Source organism: Engystomops pustulosus, chromosome 5 (assembly GCF_040894005.1).
Source record: "Engystomops pustulosus chromosome 5, aEngPut4.maternal, whole genome shotgun sequence".
Taxonomy (NCBI): Eukaryota; Metazoa; Chordata; class Amphibia; order Anura; family Leptodactylidae; genus Engystomops; species Engystomops pustulosus.
The window spans coordinates 5,729,606-5,751,814 of record NC_092415.1 but is presented as its reverse complement, the minus strand read 5'-3'; the positions used below and the strand labels follow the sequence as shown (position 1 = coordinate 5,751,814).

Here is a 22,209-nt window from a genome sequence, read left to right as displayed (position 1 = left end):
AGGAACTTTTTGACCACACTCCCAAAAGTTCCAATAGCTTTTTTGAATATCTTTAGGACCTTCCCACCCAAATTCCAAAAAGATCCAAAAATTAGTGACACGGAGGTGTAGACCAAAAGTCTCTAAAATGATTCAAAAAATTCTTTAAATCTGTTCAGAAAAATATAGGACAGACAAACTTTTCGACCACATTCCCAAAAGTTCCAATAGCTATTTTTGAATATTTTTAGGACCTTCCCTCCTTCTCATACTTTCTGTTGTCTCCTGCACTTGGTTGATTCTTTCTACATTGTAGAGAATTTAGTTCTTTACATTTGTAAACCCAATACTGAGAACTTCCTCATTGGTTTAGGAATTCCAGGGCGTCTGGGATCAGGCAGAAGTTTGACATCTAAACTTTTAACCATTCCCCCCATCCATCAGCCTCTCCATTATTTTTTCTTTCTGTTTTTGTTCCTGCATGCTTTCGTATGTCGTTTTTATTAACTTCATCTGTGACAGATTTGGTGACTATGGCAGGCCTCTTCCTGAGAATCTCTGCCCATGGGCTTTTATTTTACAAAAAAATGTATTCCAAACCGCACCGGAATTTCAGGTTTATCCTTTCATTTCCAAGATCTTGGAAAAATCTGAAACAATTGGAACATGAAGCCTAAAGCAAAATGACCTTTTTGCAGTTTAGCCTTGTGTGAATGTTTCATAAAACCATCCGATTTTTAATGGGGGTCCTCCAGAAGTACATGAATGGCTCAAGGTGAGATTAACCCTCATCACGGAACGTGGACCCAGATCCAAATGTTTAGTAGACTAATGAATTTTTGGATACTGTGCATAAGACCTCTTTTAAAGACACTTTTTGCGGAAGACCACCCAATCTCCAAAAAAAAAAAGTTGTGTTTTTGAGAGTCCCTCATCTCCAATGTGCTTTCTTCCGAGGTTACAATTTCTCACAAAAATTTTGGTTGGGGTTTGGCCTCCTCAAAAATTTTTCTAGGACCTGAGAACATTTGTGATCCCTCGTTGAATTTTAAAGCATCTTGTGCCGAGTTATAGTTATGCCTACGTGTATTTCTCAAGGACCCCTTTAAGTGTGTGTTGATTTGCCATTTGAGTCATCGAAGTTCTAAAAGTGTCTGAATGTTTTTATTAATTTTTGCAATTCATTTTTAGAATTCTAGTTAGAAACAAAAAATGTTCTTTTTGTAAAAAAATATAAAAAATATTATTTTTGTTCATGTTAATGTTTTTTTTTTTTAATTAATTTCAATCCTTAATTAGGAATTAGTGACCAGGCAACCAATGATGTGCCTACCTGATAAGCCTCCCAAATGGACAGACATAGTGGAGTCTTTGTAGAATGTATTTATTAAAATTTAGTTTAATTTTAAAATTTATAATTTTGCGGTAGAACTTTAGTTTTATAGTTGGATTTACACTTCATAAATTTGGATTTCGCTATTTCTATTTTTCATACCCAACACATTAGTGGACAGAAAAATTTTGTTTTTATTAATTTTTGCAATTCATTTTTTGGAATTCTAGTTAGAAACAAAAAATGTTCTTTTTGTAAAAAAATTATAAAAAATATTTGTTATGTTAATGTTTTTTTTTTTAATTAATTTCAATCCTTAATTAGGAATTAGTGACCAGGCAACCAATGATGTGCCTACCTGATAAGCCTCCCAAACGGACAGACATAGTGGAGTCTTTGTAGAATGTATTTATTAAAATTTAGTTTAATTTTAAAATTTATAATTTGCGGTAGAACTTTAGTTTTATAGTTGGATTTACACTTCATAAATTTGGATTTCACTATTTCTATTTTTCACACCCAACACATTATTGGACAAAAGAGCTTGAAATATTGACTACCTTCCCCTCACACCAAAAACACTTTAAAAACTTTTTGTGTAAACTTTAAATATATGATTCTACAGTGATTGGTTCAATTTAAAAATCATTTTTGTCCAATCGATTGCCTTGAACCAAAAGTCACTTTTTCGTGAGTTTACATTCTAGTTTTACAAGGATTGAGATAAAGTTTCCCAAATCCAAGTCCCCAGAAGTTACCAAAAAAAAATAAAAAATCTAGAAAACATTTTGTAAAATTAAGAAAATCAACAATTGCTAATTTTTCAATTATATTTTACTATGAGTTAAGATATTGATTCTTAATATAAACACTGACTCTTCTAACCAATTCTAAGACTTATGAAGATGCCGGTGAGGGACATGTCCTCTTAGGCTCGGAGAAATCCATCTTAGTGTTTTACTCAATCCCCAAGCCATTTTTTTTAACAAAATGATGTTCTAGAGACAGATGTCACAATGGTTACAATTTTTACGTAGGTTTTTCTTTTAGCACTTTTGATCCTTCTCTAATTTGTACCACTAACATCTAGGAGAGCCTTATGTTTGAGATCTTGAAAGAAGGAGACGTCAAAAACTTTAGTAGAACTTAATTCATAGGTCGGACTTCTCAGACATCCGATGATGCTGTGACTCATGGCAATAGATTGAATTTTTTTAAATTTTAACACCATGTTATATATTTTACTAATTTTTACATTGCTATTTGACCTTTTTTCTTGCAATTTTCTCTTAGAGGACATTGAGGTTGGAGGACATTTCTGCCCAACATTCCTTCCATGTGTAGTTCTCACAGAAGGAGCTATTGGATCTTACACAAACTTTTTATGGTTAGAAATAGATTGAGGCATATTGAGATTGTTGGCTTTCTTGGTGGCCCCGGGGTCTTCAAATGAGAGAGGACACCCCCATTTGACGTCCAAGTGGTGCAACCTTTGGTAGCAGAACACTGGAACCAAAATTCCATTCTCTGTTATTTGGAGGAGTCGTCCTTTAAGCCTAAATCTTCCCGAGTATTTTGTTTGGTTATTTTTGAAATCCTGATACTACATTTTTTAAGTTTTCCCTTCTTTTTCGTATGGGTCTACATGCTCTACTGCCCTTCTTACCATATTGTCAATCATGAGTGGTCAAGAAGCATGGGTGTTGTATTTAGCTGATGGTTGGCATGATGATCTTGTTTGGAACAGGTGTTTTTTAATTTTTTGGTGAAGTCATATATGTCACATGTGGATTGCTGTGGTGGTTGAAGTGTGTATGGACATCACCAGGCCTTACATATCTCATCATGTTCCCTCTGTAGGGCATCACTGTGGAGCTCGTGTGTGGTCCTGCCCCTCTTGGCTTTGACGTGGATGTCGGCAGTCCTGGCCATCACAGACCGACGGTCGGCCCTCTTCCAGATTTTGTTTGCTGTTTTTGACTCTTTGGAAGGTTTTGTCATAGTCATGGTTCATTGCATCCTGAGAAGAGAGGTAAGAATCAGGGACTTTTATTAATGGAGTTTAATGGTTTTGGGATCTTCCATTTTAAAGGGAGACTGCAAGTTTCCATTTTATGGTGGAGTCTAAATTTGGAGATTTTTTAAAAGTTTTTATAGCGTCCCAATCATCACATGATCTGACCATTAATTTTCATCTTGAGATCATAGATGGGCCTCCTACACACACAAGCGTTTTACTTCCTACATAGAACATTGCTATAAATTGTAAAGTGGCTGTGCTTGGTATTGCAGCTCAGTCCTATTAATATGAATGATATTGAGCTGCACAAAGACCAAAGGAAGATGCATGCTTCATGCGGAAGTAGTGCTCACCGGAGCTCTGTGACCGCATTGTGAACCTCTTGGTGGGATACCAGATGTCGAATCATTTATCCAAAGGACAACCTCTTTAGGGGAAGGTTTTTTTAAAAATTGCTACACATGTAGCGGACTGAACTGGTTGTCCTCCTATCAATGGTGCATGATTTCCCATGACAACGCTGAAAATAACATCTCCGCTACAGTCCATTTACCCCAGCAATGCGTTATCTCTACAAAATCTACTACATCTTATGTGTTCTCCTTCTCTTTCAAGGTCCAAGATGCCGTAAAGTGCCGCGTCGTTGACCGCCAAGAAGAAGGCAACGGAGACTCCGGCGGTTCCTTTCAGAACGGTCACGCGCAGTTAATGGTACTTGTCTATTCACAAGATTCTGTTGATGGATCCAGTATTCTTCTCTCTCTGACTTTGGTGTCACTGGCTCATAAACATCTGACCATCTTCCATAACTCATGACTGACATTGACTAGTGCCTACTCATGTTTCTTAAGAGCCTTCCAGAGACTTGTGGGAGTCTCTGCCGCCAGATTCTCTCCAGTTGGTGCATTATATCAGACATCAGATTGTAATGACAAGTAGGACCATGATGGGCAATGGATATTACGTTTACAGGATTGCTCAACCCCATGTACATGGCAATAACTGGTTGCACATCGGCCATTGTTGTGAGGGGTTCCGAGTATTGGACCCAACATTGTGATAATGTGGACCTATTCTATGAATATGGTATCAATATTCTATCCATAATCACCCCTTTAAGCCACACCCCTCACTGGTCCTGACATGTTTTGGGGATATATTAGTTATGTTTCCATAGGTTTGGATGAACCCAACTAGAGATGGATGATTCATCGTTGAAGCCTTGTGGGATTCCGCTTGGGTTCCAATCATTCCAAACCAATGTTGCTTTAGTTGTCCTGATTAGCAGATACATAACCCCTCTGGTCCTGGTTTTCATAAAAAGTTTCTCTTTGCATCTTATTCTATGTATTCAGTAGGGTTAGAAATCGGCTTAGGGTTATCCTTGACCATGATGATGACCTTAATGTCATTTGTAAGTTGGTAAAAATCGAACACAACAAGATAGGACCTTCGGTTGGTTTTGAGGACTGAGGATGATTATATTTCAATTTGTAGGACAATGTAAGCAACATCAGTTAAGAAGAAAGTTCGGATTCAATTTGGTGCCAGTAAATCAGCAGATTTGTACTGATTCTACGAATCGATGTATACATTCTGTTCCCAACCAAGTGACCTGTGTATAAGGCAGGTCATATATAATTCGGGATATTCCATCCTAGATACATATTATTCAGGATGTAGATTGAGCTCGGCTCCTCCTGTGGTCTCAGGATACAAAGACAATAAGGTCCTAGATGTGACGTGAAGCGTAGAGACCTCTAGTGGTCAGACTTATAGACGATGCAGAAGCCGAGATAAAGCTCAGATGTTACACGTTATACAACTGTATGGGGATAAAGAACTGATATGTACTGGAATATATTATTATCTGCCCTGATTTATTGTAACTTTTCTGTTTCTTTTGCAGCTTGAAGAAGCAAACAACCCGTATATCTGCACAGCCATGGTGGGACTGAAAGATAAAAAGGTACATTAAATAAGGGAAGGGATCAATTAGTAAAGTGCAGAGACTACACAGGAATATCACAGAATAACCAAAATTTATAATAAATGTCAAAAAACCTTATTACTGCATGTTCCAAATTATACAAATTTTGCCCCCTATGTACAAGAATTTACTATAATATTGTCCCCTATGTACAAAAATATAAATATTATAATACTGCCCCCTATGTACAAGAATATAACTACTATAATACTGCCCCCTATGTACAGGAATATAACTACTATAATACTGCCCCCTATGTACAAGAATATAACTACTATAATACTGCCCCCTATGTACAGGAATATAACTACTATAATACTGCCCCCTATGTACAAGAATATAACTACTATAATACTGCCCCCTATGTACAATAATATAACTACTATAATACTGCTCCCTATGTACAAGAATATAACTACTATAATACTGCCCCCTATGTACAAGACTATAACTACTATAATACTGCCCCTTATGTACAGGAATATAACTACTATAATACTGCCCCCTATGTACAAGAATATAACTACTATAATAATGCCCCCTATGTACAAGAATATAACTACTATAATACTGCCCCCTATGTACAAGAATATAACTACTATAATACTGCCCCCTATGTACAAGAATATAACTACTATAATACTGCCCCCTATGTACAAGAATATAACTGCTATAATACTGCCCACTATGTACAGGAATATAACTACTATAATACTGCCCACTATGTACAGGAATATAACTACTATAATACTGCCTCCTATGTACAGGAATATAACTACTATAATACTGCCCCCTATGTACAAGAATATAACTACTATAATACTGCCCCCTATGTACAATAATATAACTACTATAATACTGCTCCCTATGTACAAGAATATAACTACTATAATACTGCCCCCTATGTACAAGACTATAACTACTATAATACTGCCCCTTATGTACAGGAATATAACTACTATAATACTGCCCCCTATGTACAAGAATATAACTACTATAATAATGCCCCCTATGTACAAGAATATAACTACTATAATACTGCCCCCTATGTACAAGAATATAACTACTATAATACTGCCCCCTATGTACAGGAATATAACTACTACAATACTGCCCCTATGTACAGGAATATAACTACTATAATACTGCCCCCTATGTACAGGAATATAACTACTATAATACTGCCCCCTATGTACAAGAATATAACTACTATAATACTGCCCACTATGTACAAGAATATAACTACTATAATACTGCCCACTATGTACAGGAATATAACTACTATAATACTGCCTCCTATGTACAGGAATATAACTACTATAATACTGCCCCCTATGTACAAGAATATAACTACTATAATACTGCCCCCTATGTACAATAATATAACTACTATAATACTGCTCCCTATGTACAAGAATATAACTACTATAATACTGCCCCCTATGTACAAGACTATAACTACTATAATACTGCCCCTTATGTACAGGAATATAAATACTATAATACTGCCCCCTATGTACAAGAATATAACTACTATAATAATGCCCCCTATGTACAAGAATATAACTACTATAATACTGCCCCCTATGTACAAGAATATAACTACTATAATACTGCCCCCTATGTACAGGAATATAACTACTACAATACTGCCCCTATGTACAGGAATATAACTACTATAATACTGCCCCCTATGTACAGGAATATAACTACTATAATACTGCCCCCTATGTACAAGAATATAACTACTATAATACTGCCCACTATGTACAAGAATATAACTACTATAATACTGCCCACTATGTACAGGAATATAACTACTATAATACTGCCTCCTATGTACAGGAATATAACTACTATAATACTGCCCCCTATGTACAAGAATATAACTACTATAATACTGCCCCCTATGTACAATAATATAACTACTATAATACTGCTCCCTATGTACAAGAATATAACTACTATAATACTGCCCCTTATGTACAGGAATATAACTACTATAATACTGCCCCCTATGTACAAGAATATAACTACTATAATAATGCCCCCTATGTACAAGAATATAACTACTATAATACTGCCCCCTATGTACAAGAATATAACTACTATAATACTGCCCCCTATGTACAGGAATATAACTACTATAATACTGCCTCCTATGTACAGGAATATAACTACTATAATACTGCCCCCTATGTACAAGAATATAACTACTATAATACTGCCCCCCTATGTACAATAATATAACTACTATAATACTGCTCCCTATGTACAAGACTATAACTACTATAATACTGCCCCTTATGTACAGGAATATAACTACTATAATACTGCCCCCTATGTACAAGAATATAACTACTATAATAATGCCCCCTATGTACAAGAATATAACTACTATAATACTGCCCCCTATGTACAAGAATATAACTACTATAATACTGCCCCCTATGTACAGGAATATAACTACTACAATACTGCCCCTATGTACAGGAATATAACTACTATAATACTGCCCCCTATGTACAGGAATATAACTACTATAATACTGCCCCCTATGTACAAGAATATAACTACTATAATACTGCCCCCTATGTACAAGAATATAACTACTATAATACTGCCCCCTATGTACAGGAATATAACTACTACAATACTGCCCCCTATGTACAGGAATATAACTACTATAATACTGCCCCCTATGTACAGGAATATAACTACTATAATACTGCCCCCTATGTACAGAAATATAACTACTATAATACTGCCCCCTATGTACAGGAATATAACTACTATAATACTGCCCCCTATGTACAGGAATATAACTACTACAATACTGCCCCTATGTACAGGAATATAACTACTATAATACTGCCCCCTATGTACAGGAATATAACTACTATAATACTGCCCCCTATGTACAGAAATATAACTACTATAATACTGCCCCCTATGTACAGGAATATAACTACTATAATACTGCCCCCTATGTACAGGAATATAACTACTATAATACTGCCCCCTATGTACAGGAATATAACTACTATAATACTGCCCCCTATGTACAGGAATATAACTACTATAATACTGCCCCCTATGTACAAGAATATAACTACTATAATACTGCCCCCTATGTACAAGAATATAACTACTATAATACTGCCCCCTATGTACAATAATATAACTACTATAATACTGCCCCCTATGTACAAGAATATAACTACTATAATACTGCCCCCTATGTACAGGAATATAACTACTATAATACTGCCCCCTATGTACAGGAATATAACTACTATAATACTGCCCCCTATGTACAGGAATATAACTACTATAATTCTGCCCCCTATGTACAGGAATATAACTACTATAATACTGCCCCCTATGTGCAAGAATATAACTACTATAATACTGCCCCCTATGTACAGGAATATAACTACTATAATACTGCCCCCTATGTACAGGAATATAACTACTATAATACTGCCCCCTATGTAGAGGAATATAACTACTATAATTCTGCCCCCTATGTACAGGAATATAACTACTATAATACTGCCCCCTATGTAGAGGAATATAACTACTATAATACTGCCCCCTATGTACAGGAATATAACTACTATAATACTGCCCCCTATGTACAGGAATATAACTACTATAATACTGCCCCCTATGTACAGGAATATAACTACTATAATACTGCCCCCTATGTACAAGAATATAACTACTATAATACTGCCCCCTATGTACAGGAAAATAACTACTATAATACTGCCCCCTATGTACAAGAATATAACTACTATAATACTGCCCCCTATGTACAGGAATATAACTACTATAATACTGCCCCCTATGTACAAGAATATAACTACTATAATACTGCCCCCTATGTACAGGAAAATAACTACTATAATACTGCCCCCTATGTACAAGAATATAACTACCGTACTATAATACTGCCTCCTGTGTACAAGAATATAACTACTATAATACTGCCCCCTATGAACAAGAATATAACTACTATAATACTGCCCCCTTTGTACAAGAATATAACTACTATAATACTGCCCCCTATGTACAGGAAAATAACTACTATAATACTGCCCCCTATGTACAAGAATATAACTACCGTACTATAATACTGCCTCCTATGTACAAGAATATAACTACTATAATACTGCCCCCTATGTACAGGAATATAACTACTATAATACTGCCCCCTATGTACAAGAATATAACTACTATAATACGGCCCCTCATGTACAAGAATATAACTACTATAATACTACCCCCTATGTACAGGAATATAACTACTATAATACTGCCCCCTATGTACAAGAATATAACTACTATAATACTACCCCCTATGTACAGGAATATAACTACTATAATACTGCCCCCTATGTACAGGAATATAACTACTATAATACTGCTCCCTATGTACAGGAATATAACTACTATAATACTGCCCCCTATGTACAGGAATATAACTACTATAATACTGCCCCTATGTACAGGAATATAACTACTATAAAACTGCCCCCTATGTACAAGAATATAACTACCGTACTATAATACTGCCTCCTATGTGCAAGAATGTAACTACTATAATTCTGCCCCCTATGTACAGGAATATAACTACTATAATACTGCCCCCTATGTACAAGAATATAACTACTATAATACTGCCCACTATGTACAAGAATATAACTAATATAATACTGCCCCCTATGTACAAGAATATAACTACTATAATACTGCCCCCTATGTACAGGAATATAACTACTATAATACTGCCCCCTATGTACAGGAATATAACTACTATAATACTGCCCCCTATGTACAGGAATATAACTACTATAATACTGCCCCCTATGTACAAGAATATAACTACTATAATACTGCCCCCTATGTACAGGAAAATAACTACTATAATACTGCCCCCTATGTACAGGAATATAACTACTATAATACTGCCCCCTATGTACAGGAATATAACTACTATAATACTGCCCCCTATGTACAAGAATATAACTACTATAATACTACCCCCTATGTACAGGAATATAACTACTATAATACTGCCCCCTATGTACAGGAATATAACTACTATAATACTGCTCCCTATGTACAGGAATATAACTACTATAATACTTCCCCCTATGTACAGGAATATAACTACTATAATACTGCCCCTATGTACAGGAATATAACTACTATAAAACTGCCCCCTATGTACAAGAATATAACTACCGTACTATAATACTGCCTCCTATGTGCAAGAATGTAACTACTATAATACTGCCCCCTATGTACAGGAATATAACTACTATAATACTGCCCCCTATGTACAAGAATATAACTACTATAATACTGCCCACTATGTACAAGAATATAACTAATATAATACTGCCCCCTATGTACAGGAATATAACTACTATAATACTGCCCACTATGTACAAGAATATAACTAATATAATACTGCCCCCTATGTACAGGAATATAACTACTATAATACTGCCCCCTATGTACAGAAATATAACTACTATAATACTGCCCCCTATGTACAGGAATATAACTACTATAATACTGCCCCCTATGTACAGGAATATAACTACTATAATACTGCCCCCTATGTACAGGAATATAACTACTATAATTCTGCCCCCTATGTACAGGAATATAACTACTATAATACTGCCCCCTATGTGCAAGAATATAACTACTATAATACTGCCCCCTATGTACAGGAATATAACTACTATAATACTGCCCCCTATGTACAGGAATATAACTACTATAATACTGCCCCCTATGTAGAGGAATATAACTACTATAATTCTGCCCCCTATGTACAGGAATATAACTACTATAATACTGCCCCCTATGTACAAGAATATAACTACTATAATACTGCCCCCTATGTACAGGAATATAACTACTATAATACTGCCCCCTATGTACAGGAATATAACTACTATAATACTGCCCCCTATGTACAGGAATATAACTACTATAATACTGCCCCCTATGTACAAGAATATAACTACTATAATACTGCCCCCTATGTACAGGAAAATAACTACTATAATACTGCCCCCTATGTACAGGAATATAACTACTATAATACTGCCCCCTATGTACAGGAATATAACTACTATAATACTGCCCCCTATGTACAAGTATATAACTGCTATAATACTGCCATCTACATTCTACTATGGAGAAAATAATGAGCAGTATAATTAGTCTATACTATGAGTGTGAATATATGTTGGACTGATAACATGTTCCTGGGCTTTTGTTTAATAAAGACAATCGTAGATTATAATAATTATGTGGCTGATGTATGGAAACACTGATAATATGTAATTATACTGTACATTAGGTTTTTTTGTACTATAAATTACTGCATAATTATCGGGATATTGCCTGGATTCTGGTTGTAACTGTAACTTTCTGTTCTTATCCCTCAGACGGACTTTGAGAAGGACGTGGATTTGGCTTGTCGCTCCGGTAAGGAAATCGTGATGGACATGTGTCGTCTTTCCACCATAGTAACTATGTAACTACTATATCGGTGTCATAAAGGAGTATTTTTGGATTTTTTGCACAGGCGCTAGGGCTTGCCTTGTTATCTGTCTAGATGTCTGATACGATGATAGATTATATTTTTTATATGTCACTGAGATTTTTGTGGACTGTGCCCAAATGAGGTGCCCATCAGAGGGTAATCATGGGTGATTCCTGGGACTAGCAGAACACAGCCAAACCTAGACTGGAGGACAAACAACCCTAGACTAGAGGACATTGGTCCAGGCTCTAACCCAATACTGGACCCATGAGGTACAGCAGATGACCATGTGGAGCTACTAGGGTCTATTTCCTAGGGGTTGATGAAGGGTGGCCAAAAGGAACCGAAGTCTGACTGCTCTCTGATGGGCCAGTCTGATCATGTGCAGAGGGTAATCATGGGTGATTCCTGGGACCAGCAGAGCACAGCCAAACCTAGACTGGAGGACAACCAACCCTAGACTAGAGGACATGGGACCAGGCTCTAACCCAATACTGGACCCATGAGGTACAGCAGATGACCATGTGGAGCTACTATGGTCTATTTCCTAGGGGTTGATGAAGGGTGGCCAAAAGGAAGCGAAGGCTGACTACTCTCTGATGGGCCAGTCTGACCATGTGCAGAGGGTAATCACGGGTGATTCCTGGGACTAGCAGAACACAGCCAAACCTAGACTGGAGGACAACCAACAATAAATTAGAGGACATTGGTCCAGGCTCTAACCCAATACTGGACCCATGAGGTACAGCAGATGACCATGTGGAGCTACTAGGGTCTATTTCCTAGGGGTTGATGAAGGGTGGCCAAAAGGAAGCGAAGTCTGACTGCTCTCTGATGGGCCAGTCCGACCTTGTGCAGAGGGTAATCATGGGACCACAAGAACACAGCCAACCCTAGACTGGAGGGCTCTACACGATGTAACCTCCTCACCCATGCAACTTGTGATGAGTCTATTTTTGAGGTCAACCTTAATTATTTATATTCTCCTGGCTATATACACACATCACAAAGTCTGCCTTAAAGGGCTCCCCTCTACATTGTTACTTATGGCCTGACTTATGGCATCAGGGTCGTCTTCAGTATTTTCTCGTTGGAGGTCTGAACCACTCGACCTTCAGTAGATCAGTGTAACAATGGTTGTCAAGGTCACATAAATAGGGAGCGATTCAGTAGCAGATAAGGTCACGAATACTGTCAGTAGTCTTGCAAATTCTGTAGGAGATGGGCGGAGCAGGAGATCTGGAAGCTGCAATTTCAGCCAATATCTACAGAGCAGGAAGTGATATCCGAAGGGGAGGGGGGGTCATTTTTGGCACTTTCCTCTGTAGAGCCTGTTAATGTAGCTTGTTATCTTGTTAATTATTGTGGTGGACGGTGTCCTTAGAGTTAAGATAACAATCACAATTTTGCCAGGACTAGACCTATGGTACTTTTTAGGGACTGGAAAGTACTAGTCTTAAAAGGGTGAGGAATTAGATATCCCCGATCCCAAAGTGGGTGGCTCTTCTCCATTAGAGACTGAGTGCTCCATGGGAAGTCCAGGATTAGGACTGAAATGTGAGGACATTTGTCCCTAATGTGCCAGAATCTACTTTAAAAAGGGGAGAAGTTGGATATCTTCCTACCGAAGTATAAGACCTTGAAGTATATCTGAAGCTGAAGTATAAGGCTGAATGGTCCATGGGCGGGAGGAAGCTGCAGGTTCAGCCAACAGGAAGTGATGTTAAAGGAGGAGGTGCCATGTATGCTAAATACTACATTTGAGGGATCATATTGAAGGAATATGGAACTTCACCTGATTTGTAGATGTTTTTTTGCCAATTGACTAAAGAATCTCCCCCCAAAAAGTTATTGATTTTGCTGATAGTAATAGAGAAGTGTCTCATGGTCTCACTTGTTACATTTCTTTCTCTAGCCTTTAACAAGGACCTCTCCGCCTGTAGGACGTCCACCATTACCGGTACATTGAAACGACCCTCCCTGCAGGACGAGGAGAAGATGAAGATGAACCATCAAAAGGGATCGAACTTTAACAGTCTTCCAGCTAATGTGTCCAAAATGCACCTGCAAGGATCACCCCACTATCTGGGGGGCATCGGTCTTAATGAGTATAACAATCATACACTTACCCTAAAAAAGGACAAAAACCAGCCCCCCAAGCCCATCTACATGTGCGAAGGGGACATCTTCAAAAAGTTGGACTCTGAGCTGACCAGAGCACAGGAGCAGTCAATGGACACAAGTTACGTAATACTGCCCAGTAATACCGCCACCCTAAGGGCAAAACCAAAAGAGGACACTAAGTACAGCATGAACATTGACCAGATGCCCCAGACCAGGCTCATACACCTGAACATGGCAGATCCCAGCTACATGGTGAAGAGTCCTCCAAGGGAACGCATGGGCATGAAATGCGTGGAGCAAGGCTCACCAATGCAAAAGCAGCAGCTGCAACAGCTGCACCCCAGCGAATCACAGATACCACTCGGCCTTTGTGAAAACGTGGATTTGGGAATGACGGGGATGGTCCAAAAAAGTGAGATCTCCACACTCTCAATGAGCTCTTTAGAGGTAAGAGCCAAAAAAGAATTATTATCATAGCCGTATTATTGTACATAAGAAGTAGTATTACAGTAGTTATAGTGTTAGGGCAGTATTATAGTAGTTATATTCTTGTACATAGGGGGCAGTATTATAGTAGTTATATTCTTGTACATAGGAGCAGTATTATAGTAGTTATATTCTTGTACATAGGGGGCAGTATTATAGTAGTTATATTCTTGTACATAGGGGGCAGTATTATAGTAGTTATATTCTTGTACATAGGGGGCAGTATTATAGTAGTTATATTCTTGTACATAGGGGGCAGTATTATAGTAGTTATATTCTTGTACATAGGGAGCAGTATTATAGTAGTTATATTCTTGTACATAGGGGGCAGTATTATAGTAGTTATATTCTTGTACATAGGGGGCAGTATTATAGTAATTATATTCTTGTACATAGGGAGCAGTATTATAGTAGTTATAGTCCTGTACATAGGGGGCAGTATTATAGTAGTTATATTCTTGTACATAGGGGGCAGTATTATAGTAGTTATATTCCTGTACATAGGGGGCAGTATTATAGTAGTTATAGTCCTGTACATAGGGGGAAGTATTATAGTAGTTATATTCTTGTACATAGGGGGCAGTATTATAGTAGTTATATTCCTGTATATAGGGGGCAGTATTATAGTAGTTATATTCCTGTACATAGGGGGCAGTATTATAGTAGTTATATTCTTGTACATAGGGGGCAGTATTATAGTAGTTATATTCCTGTACATAGGGGGCAGTATTATAGTAGTTATATTCCTGTACATAGGGGGCAGTATTATAGTAGTTATATTCTTGTACATAGGGGGCAGTATTATAGTAGTTATATTCTTGTACATAGGGAGCAGTATTATAGTAGTTATATTCTTGTACATAGGGGGCAGTATTATAGTAGTTATATTCTTGTACATAGGGGGCAGTATTATAGTAATTATATTCTTGTACATAGGGAGCAGTATTATAGTAGTTATAGTCCTGTACATAGGGGGCAGTATTATAGTAGTTATATTCTTGTACATAGGGGGCAGTATTATAGTAGTTATATTCCTGTACATAGGGGGCAGTATTATAGTAGTTATAGTCCTGTACATAGGGGGAAGTATTATAGTAGTTATATTCTTGTACATAGGGGGCAGTATTATAGTAGTTATATTCCTGTATATAGGGGGCAGTATTATAGTAGTTATATTCCTGTACATAGGGGGCAGTATTATAGTAGTTATATTCTTGTACATAGGGGGCAGTATTATAGTAGTTATATTCCTGTACATAGGGGGCAGTATTATAGTAGTTATATTCCTGTACATAGGGGGCAGTATTATAGTAGTTATATTCCTGTACATAGGGGGCAGTATTATAGTAGTTATATTCCTGTACATAGGGGGCAGTATTATAGTAGTTATATTCTTGTACATAGGGGGCAGTATTATAGTAGTTATATTCTTGTACATAGGGGGCAGTATTATAGTAGTTATATTCTTGTACATAGGGGCAGTATGATAGTAGTTATATTCTTGTACATAGGGGGCAGTATTATAGTAGTTATATTCTTGTACATAGTGGGCAGTATTATAGTAGTTATATCCCTGTACATAGGGGGCAGTATTATAGTAGTTATATTCTTGTACATAGGAGGCAGTATTATAGTAGTTATATTCTTGTACATAGGGAGCAGTATTATAGTAGTTATATTCCTGTACATAGAGGGCAGTATTATAGGAGTTATATTCCTGTACATAGGGGGCAGTTTTATAGTAGTTATATTCCTGTACATGGGGGGAGTATTATAGTAGTTATATTCCTGTACATGGGGGGAGTATTATAGTAGTTATATTCCTGTACATAGGGGGCAGTATTATAGTAGTTATATTCCTGTACATAGGGGGTAGTATTATAGTAGTTATATTCCTGTACATAGGGGGCAGTATTATAGTAGTTATATTCCTGTACATAGGGGGCAGTATTATAGTAGTTATATTCCTGTACATAGGGGGCAGTATTATAGTAGTTATATTCCTGTACATAGGGGGCAGTATTATAGTAGTTATATTCTTGTACATAGGAGGCAGTATTATAGTAGTTATATTCTTGTACATAGGGGGGCAGTATTATAGTAGTTATATTCTTGTACATAGGAGGCAGTATTATAGTAGTTATATTCCTGTACATAGGGGGCAGTATTATAGTAGTTATATTCCTGTACATAGGGGGCAGTATTATAGTAGTTATATTCTTGTACATAGGAGGCAGTATTATAGTAGTTATATTCTTGTACATATGGGGCAGTATTATAGTAGTTATATTCTTGTACATAGGGGGCAGTATTATAGTAGTTATATTCCTGTACATAGGGGGCAGTATTATAGTAGTTATATTCCTGTACATAGGGGGCGGTATTATAGTAGTTATATTCTTGTACATAGGAGCAGTATTATAGTAGTTATATTCCTGTACATAGGGGGTAGTATTATAGTAGTTAAATTCTTGTACATAGGAGCAGTATTATAGTAGTTATATTCCTGTACATAGGGGGTAGTATTATAGTAGTTATATTCCTGTACATAGGGGGTAGTATTATAGTAGTTATATCCTTGTACACAGTGTTAGGATAGTAACTTGGACAATGCTGAGCTTTCTAATAAATGTCATTGAATTCCTGACTCCATCTTTTCCTGACTTCCGGGCTGTTACATAGCGGTAAATATAATTAATTACATCGACAAGATGATATTGACTGAACAAATATTTCCTTGTCTCATCCACCGGCAGCACTGATTACGGCTCCTGAAACCACAGCAATTAATACATTCATACTCATGAATCCTATTTGTTCTTTATTCACAGAGACGAAAATCCCGTTATGCAGAATTAGACTTTGAGGTAAGAATCTTCTTATTGTCAAATATGGATGTAAAAATGCTAATCCTATAAGTTTGATGGAGGAAAAACTTCAGTATCGAGCAACATCAAGGTTTAGGCCTTTGACCTGTGTTAGTGGTTGAGAATGTAAGAATCTTATGAAGTTCATTCATTATGTGTCTAGATATTTGATGCCTAAACGGGGTTCTCTAGAACTTTGGTTCTTTAGTATCTGCAAGAAACTTCCATGAAGTTAGTACCATAAAGTTATAAGTGTAACTAGAGAAAGAAGAAAGCCAGGGAATTGGGCCAAGGAAATCCAACAATTTACTCACCTTTTTGAGGGCTTGGAGGTTCTAACTTCAATAATGGTCAAAAGTTGTTCCTGTTATAAAAGAGGAGACTTTCTCATTCTGGTTCCATGTAACGACTTCATGGAAACCTGGAGAAGATACCAAAGAACCTTAGAGTCTTGGAAAACCTTGTTGGGTGTGGAAGATCTAGAGCTGTATTAGATGAACCTTCATAAAGTTCTTGGTCACCTTCTCCAGACAGTCACAACTCTGGAGCGTAAAATAGTAGAAAATCTGAAGTTTTATTTTATTGTTTTTATCTAGAAAATTATGCACACCAGAAAACGCCACCAGGATATGTTTCAAGACCTAAACCGAAAGCTCCAGCACTCGGAGAAAGAAAAGGAGTCTCCAACAGCAGAGAACAAGGTACGACATCAGATCCCTAGATCTGTAGGAAATAGATGTGAGCTTGACCTCAAGAGCTTGGACACAACGAAGGGACGGAGTAAAGCCAAATGCTCTTTATGTCCTAGAGATTACTCAAAGTCCTTTGTTACCCTTGTACCAAGATCCAAGAAAAAAGAGACTTATGGGAAAAAAAGATCCTACAAATGATATACAAAGAGCCAAATGGGACATTAGATGTTTGACTCAAGGCTTTAAAGGAAATCTACCACCAGGATTAAGGATTGTAAACCAAGCACACGACATACTGGTTTGTGCCCCCTCCGGCAGAAGCTGCTCTTCTTGTAGCTTTGTATGCCTTTGTTTTTAAGAAAAAGAGGTTTTAAAAATTATGCAGATCAGCCATCCGGGCTCCAAGCTCCATTGACATTGATAAAGTCTGGAACCCCTGTGGCTCATTTGCATAATTTGCAAAACATTTTTGTTGCAAAAAACAAGGTCCAAAGAAGCGAAAAGAAAAGCAGAACCTGCCAGAGGGGGCACTCGCCAGTATGTCAGTGTGCTTGGTACAATTCTTTATCCTGGTGGTATATGTCCTTTAAAGGGAACCTGCCATTGCCCATTTGTGACAATAAGCCACCCACATGTCTTTATGGATCCAAAAATGCCCTAAAAGAGCACTGTCCAGGGGCAAGTTAAAAGACAAACCTTTATATTTCCCTAGTGATGAGTCTGATGTGCTTCACTAGACTCATCTTTGTGACTTCCAACGACTCGCCATCATCCTGGCTTTCCTGAGCATGTGCCAAAGATCTGGTGCATAAGCTCTGGTACTGGACTGTACCAATTTGGCTTTGATAAAGCCCCACAAAAGTGACAAGAGTAGTGGCATCCAGGTTGGTAGAAAGGTTTAGGTTCTTTCCAACATGGCCCAGGCAGTGAGCATGTTAGACTTTTTGGGACACCAAACCACAGGTCAATAGATAAACTAGAAGGAGAAGATCTCCTTTTCAACTTTAAAGGATGCAATGTTGGGTCAACTTTCCAGATCATCTGGATACCAACAGAAATTAATTGGTCTTTACAATTGTTATATGAAAGGTCGAATTTAGATTCAGTTACCAGTCCTTATCTTTGGCCAAGTCAACATCTCGAAAAGTAATTGAAAAAAGTGAACCTTAAGTAGAACTTTTAGTTACTCATCAGATTCTTATCCAACGTTAGTCCTCATCTGCAGAAAGTCATCATTTTGGTGACATTCATTTCATGGCTCACTTAGTTTCTTTTGTTTTACATCCCGGGAACCAGAAGTGAAGTCTAATTCTGGCCACAGCTGTTTCCATAATCCTATGCCAGACCACACAGTCGGAGGATAAGAGGCTAAAAGCTTGTGTTTTTGAAAATCAGCCAAAGACACCGAGCTAAAAATGGACTGATCCAGTCTCTTGGCTTAGGTGGCTGAACGGAAGCGAAGTTGTCCAAAATGCCCAGCTGCATGCATGGTAAAGCAAAATAATCCGAGTATGCATTTCTATTCAAGCCATTTATCCAAAAGAAAAAGACCAATTGAAGGATTGGAAATGATAGCAAATATCTACACAGGATACAAGCCATAATATGTGGAGAAGTAGAGCACAATGTTATTGAGGAAACTTCATCTTTACATCAATCCCTTCATAATAATTATCGTTTGGGTTATAACTGCTAGATCAATACAGGTCTGACCACCAGAAGCCCCTCCGATGACCACAACTGTAGTCTTTGGTTGACTGGAGAGGCAGTATAGCACATACATTGCCACCACATTCAAAGTACCACGCTCCACTATCTCCACCCGCGCCATAAACTTCTGTCCAGATTTTGATATAAAAAAGGTGATTTTACAAGGTCATCTGCCACATGTCAATCAATACCCTCATATGGTAGTTATGTGCAGTATTGTAGATGACCTCCCAGTAAAATGATCCTATAGACTTTGATTGGCTCTCCAATCCAACACTATTGGTGATTGGTGGAGGTTTAATCTTCCAGACTCCCACTGATGTAGAATTCATCACCTACCCAATGGAGAGATAATTGCTCCCTGGAGTGATGTCCATAATGACCATAACAGCCATATAGAACTTTCTGCAAAAGAGGATATCTAGTTACCCCAGCCATTATCACTAATCATCAGTTCTTCTCTTGGGGCACTTCTGCTATGGAAAGAGTTTTTAGAAATAATTACAATCGGGAAGTAAATTCACCCAAGTTGTCGCTTGAAACCCAACTTATTGTTACCCAATCCAATGGAAAATCAGCTCAGCTAGGGTATGTCTCTAGTGTGATTATTGTCAACATAATTTAGGCACTACATCCGTTAAGGTGGCGCTCAGAGCCCTCTCTATGGGCACCCGCACCATCACCCCAGTGTAGAGTTCGCCAGACCGGACTCAAGGCCTCTTGCAGTCCCGGGCAGCCCAGGACCCTAGAAGGAAGCTACAATGATAATCTAAACTTCTTCTCCTTCTTTCTACTGTATGGGTGTCCTCAGGTGCTGATACAATTTAAACCTGTGACCGTGCAGGGAGTAATACGTTACTGCTTAAATTGTCACATCGGCACTTAGCGTAAAATATGTGGGTTTTGGTTGTAGTTTGGGCACTCGAGGTATAAAAGGTTTGCCATCACTGCACTATATGGTACAAGGTGTGTCATGGCCAACTATCTATGATGTCAACTAGAGAGCCTTCAACTTGATGGCCCAAAGTCCCATGGCTCATACGGTCTATAACCAAGCCAATGTATCTCACCCCTTTTAATTCCTTTCTCACCGTGTATTACAGATAGAAAAACAACAGACGCCAAGCAAGAGGTCATGGGAAGGAATGCGGAAAATTCAGTCACCGCCATCTTGGGTTAAAAAGGACATGGAGCCCGTGTCACCTTCTCCCTTAGAACTAAAGACTGTGGAATGGGAGAAAACGGGTGCAACGATACCCCTTGTTGGACAAGACATAATTGACCTTCAGACCGAGGTCTGAAGCTTGAGACAAAGACTTCTTTTTATTTTTAAAGAATATGATTCCATATAAAACGGAGAGATGTTTGGTTTCTTTTGAAACCTTGTTAAAGTGACTTTTTTGCATTGTTCTCAGAAGGGAAATTCCGTTAGACTCTTAGAGGTAGGCGCAACGTGCTCTCTCTCTCTCCCAGGTATGGCAGAGGTCGTAGGCGAGAGGTCAGCCAATGGGAAACAACTTGGAAGGAGCCGTCGACCTTGGAGTGGAGATGGCGCTGAGGAATCATGGAAGTCTGCTGCTGATTCTTCACAATGACACTTAGAGAAACGTGATAGCTTCTGATAGATCATTAACAATTATATAGTACTGGTGTATTATATAAGAGCTCTGGGGGCAAACCTAATTCTTCAGTAATGTTATACCTTGCTTGATATCTCCATTAAGTATTGTCTAGGTTCAATCCAACAATGTGTGCCAGAGCTGGCCCAGCGCAGTGGGTAGTAGCCAAAGCCAATCCCGGTCAACACAACTAGGTCTCCGTAGATAGAACCAAATGAAATTACCCCCAGCAGAGTGACGTAGAGCGAGTGCAGATTATATATTGAATGGAAGTCCTTGACTGTTACAGAAATCCCTAGAAAAATACCTTCTGATTCCCCAACCTTCACCTTCTGCTCAGTCAAGCAGACATTTTGGTATATGAAGAGAAATGTTAATATATCTAGTTTTGTAAAATTGGCTTGTGGGACTTGACAGACTGCATAGAAACATTAGCTATGAAGATCCAATAAAGTGTTCCCAAACTTTAGAGCACTTGTTTCTTTTGCTCTTCTCCTTTTCGAGAATCATTCAATTTGACTCAAGGATCCAGAATCGGTCCAGAATCGGTCCAGCAACTGCAACATGGACCCAGGTGGTCATCGGGGGCTCCTTAAGACGACTCTCGGAAAGCCACTCGATTCCATGAGGCTCCTAAGGGAGTGTCGAGAGCAGAGGTGGAATCTGGGGCAACGGTGGCTTCTCCCGGGGCGTTCAGTGGGAAAAGATGAATCTTAAAGCAAGTTGCTTGATATGCAAGCATTTTTTTTTTGTTTTTTTTGGGCGCCAGTGTTATATTTTTTTAATTTTTTTTTCAAATGACATTTTTCTTGTCA

At 38.0% G+C, this 22,209-nt stretch overlaps 1 protein-coding gene across 6 annotated transcripts in view; it reads left to right on the top strand.

The window, feature by feature from the left end:
• ADGRB1 (adhesion G protein-coupled receptor B1) overlaps nt 1-21,863 on the top strand; it is a 460,553-nt gene extending 438,690 nt beyond the window's left edge. For all 6 annotated transcript variants that reach the window (XM_072151085.1, XM_072151084.1, XM_072151082.1 and 3 more), the window contains 8 exons: nt 3,173-3,344; nt 3,948-4,043; nt 5,242-5,301; nt 11,799-11,838; nt 13,812-14,467; nt 17,338-17,373; nt 17,970-18,074; nt 20,879-21,863. In XM_072151085.1, the coding sequence (XP_072007186.1) occupies nt 3,173-3,344; nt 3,948-4,043; nt 5,242-5,301; nt 11,799-11,838; nt 13,812-14,467; nt 17,338-17,373; nt 17,970-18,074; nt 20,879-21,076 (1,363 nt within the window). In that variant the 3' untranslated portion in view covers nt 21,077-21,863. The remainder of the gene's footprint in view (nt 1-3,172; nt 3,345-3,947; nt 4,044-5,241; nt 5,302-11,798; nt 11,839-13,811; nt 14,468-17,337; nt 17,374-17,969; nt 18,075-20,878) is intronic.
• The last annotated feature ends 346 nt before the right edge of the window (nt 21,864-22,209 follow it).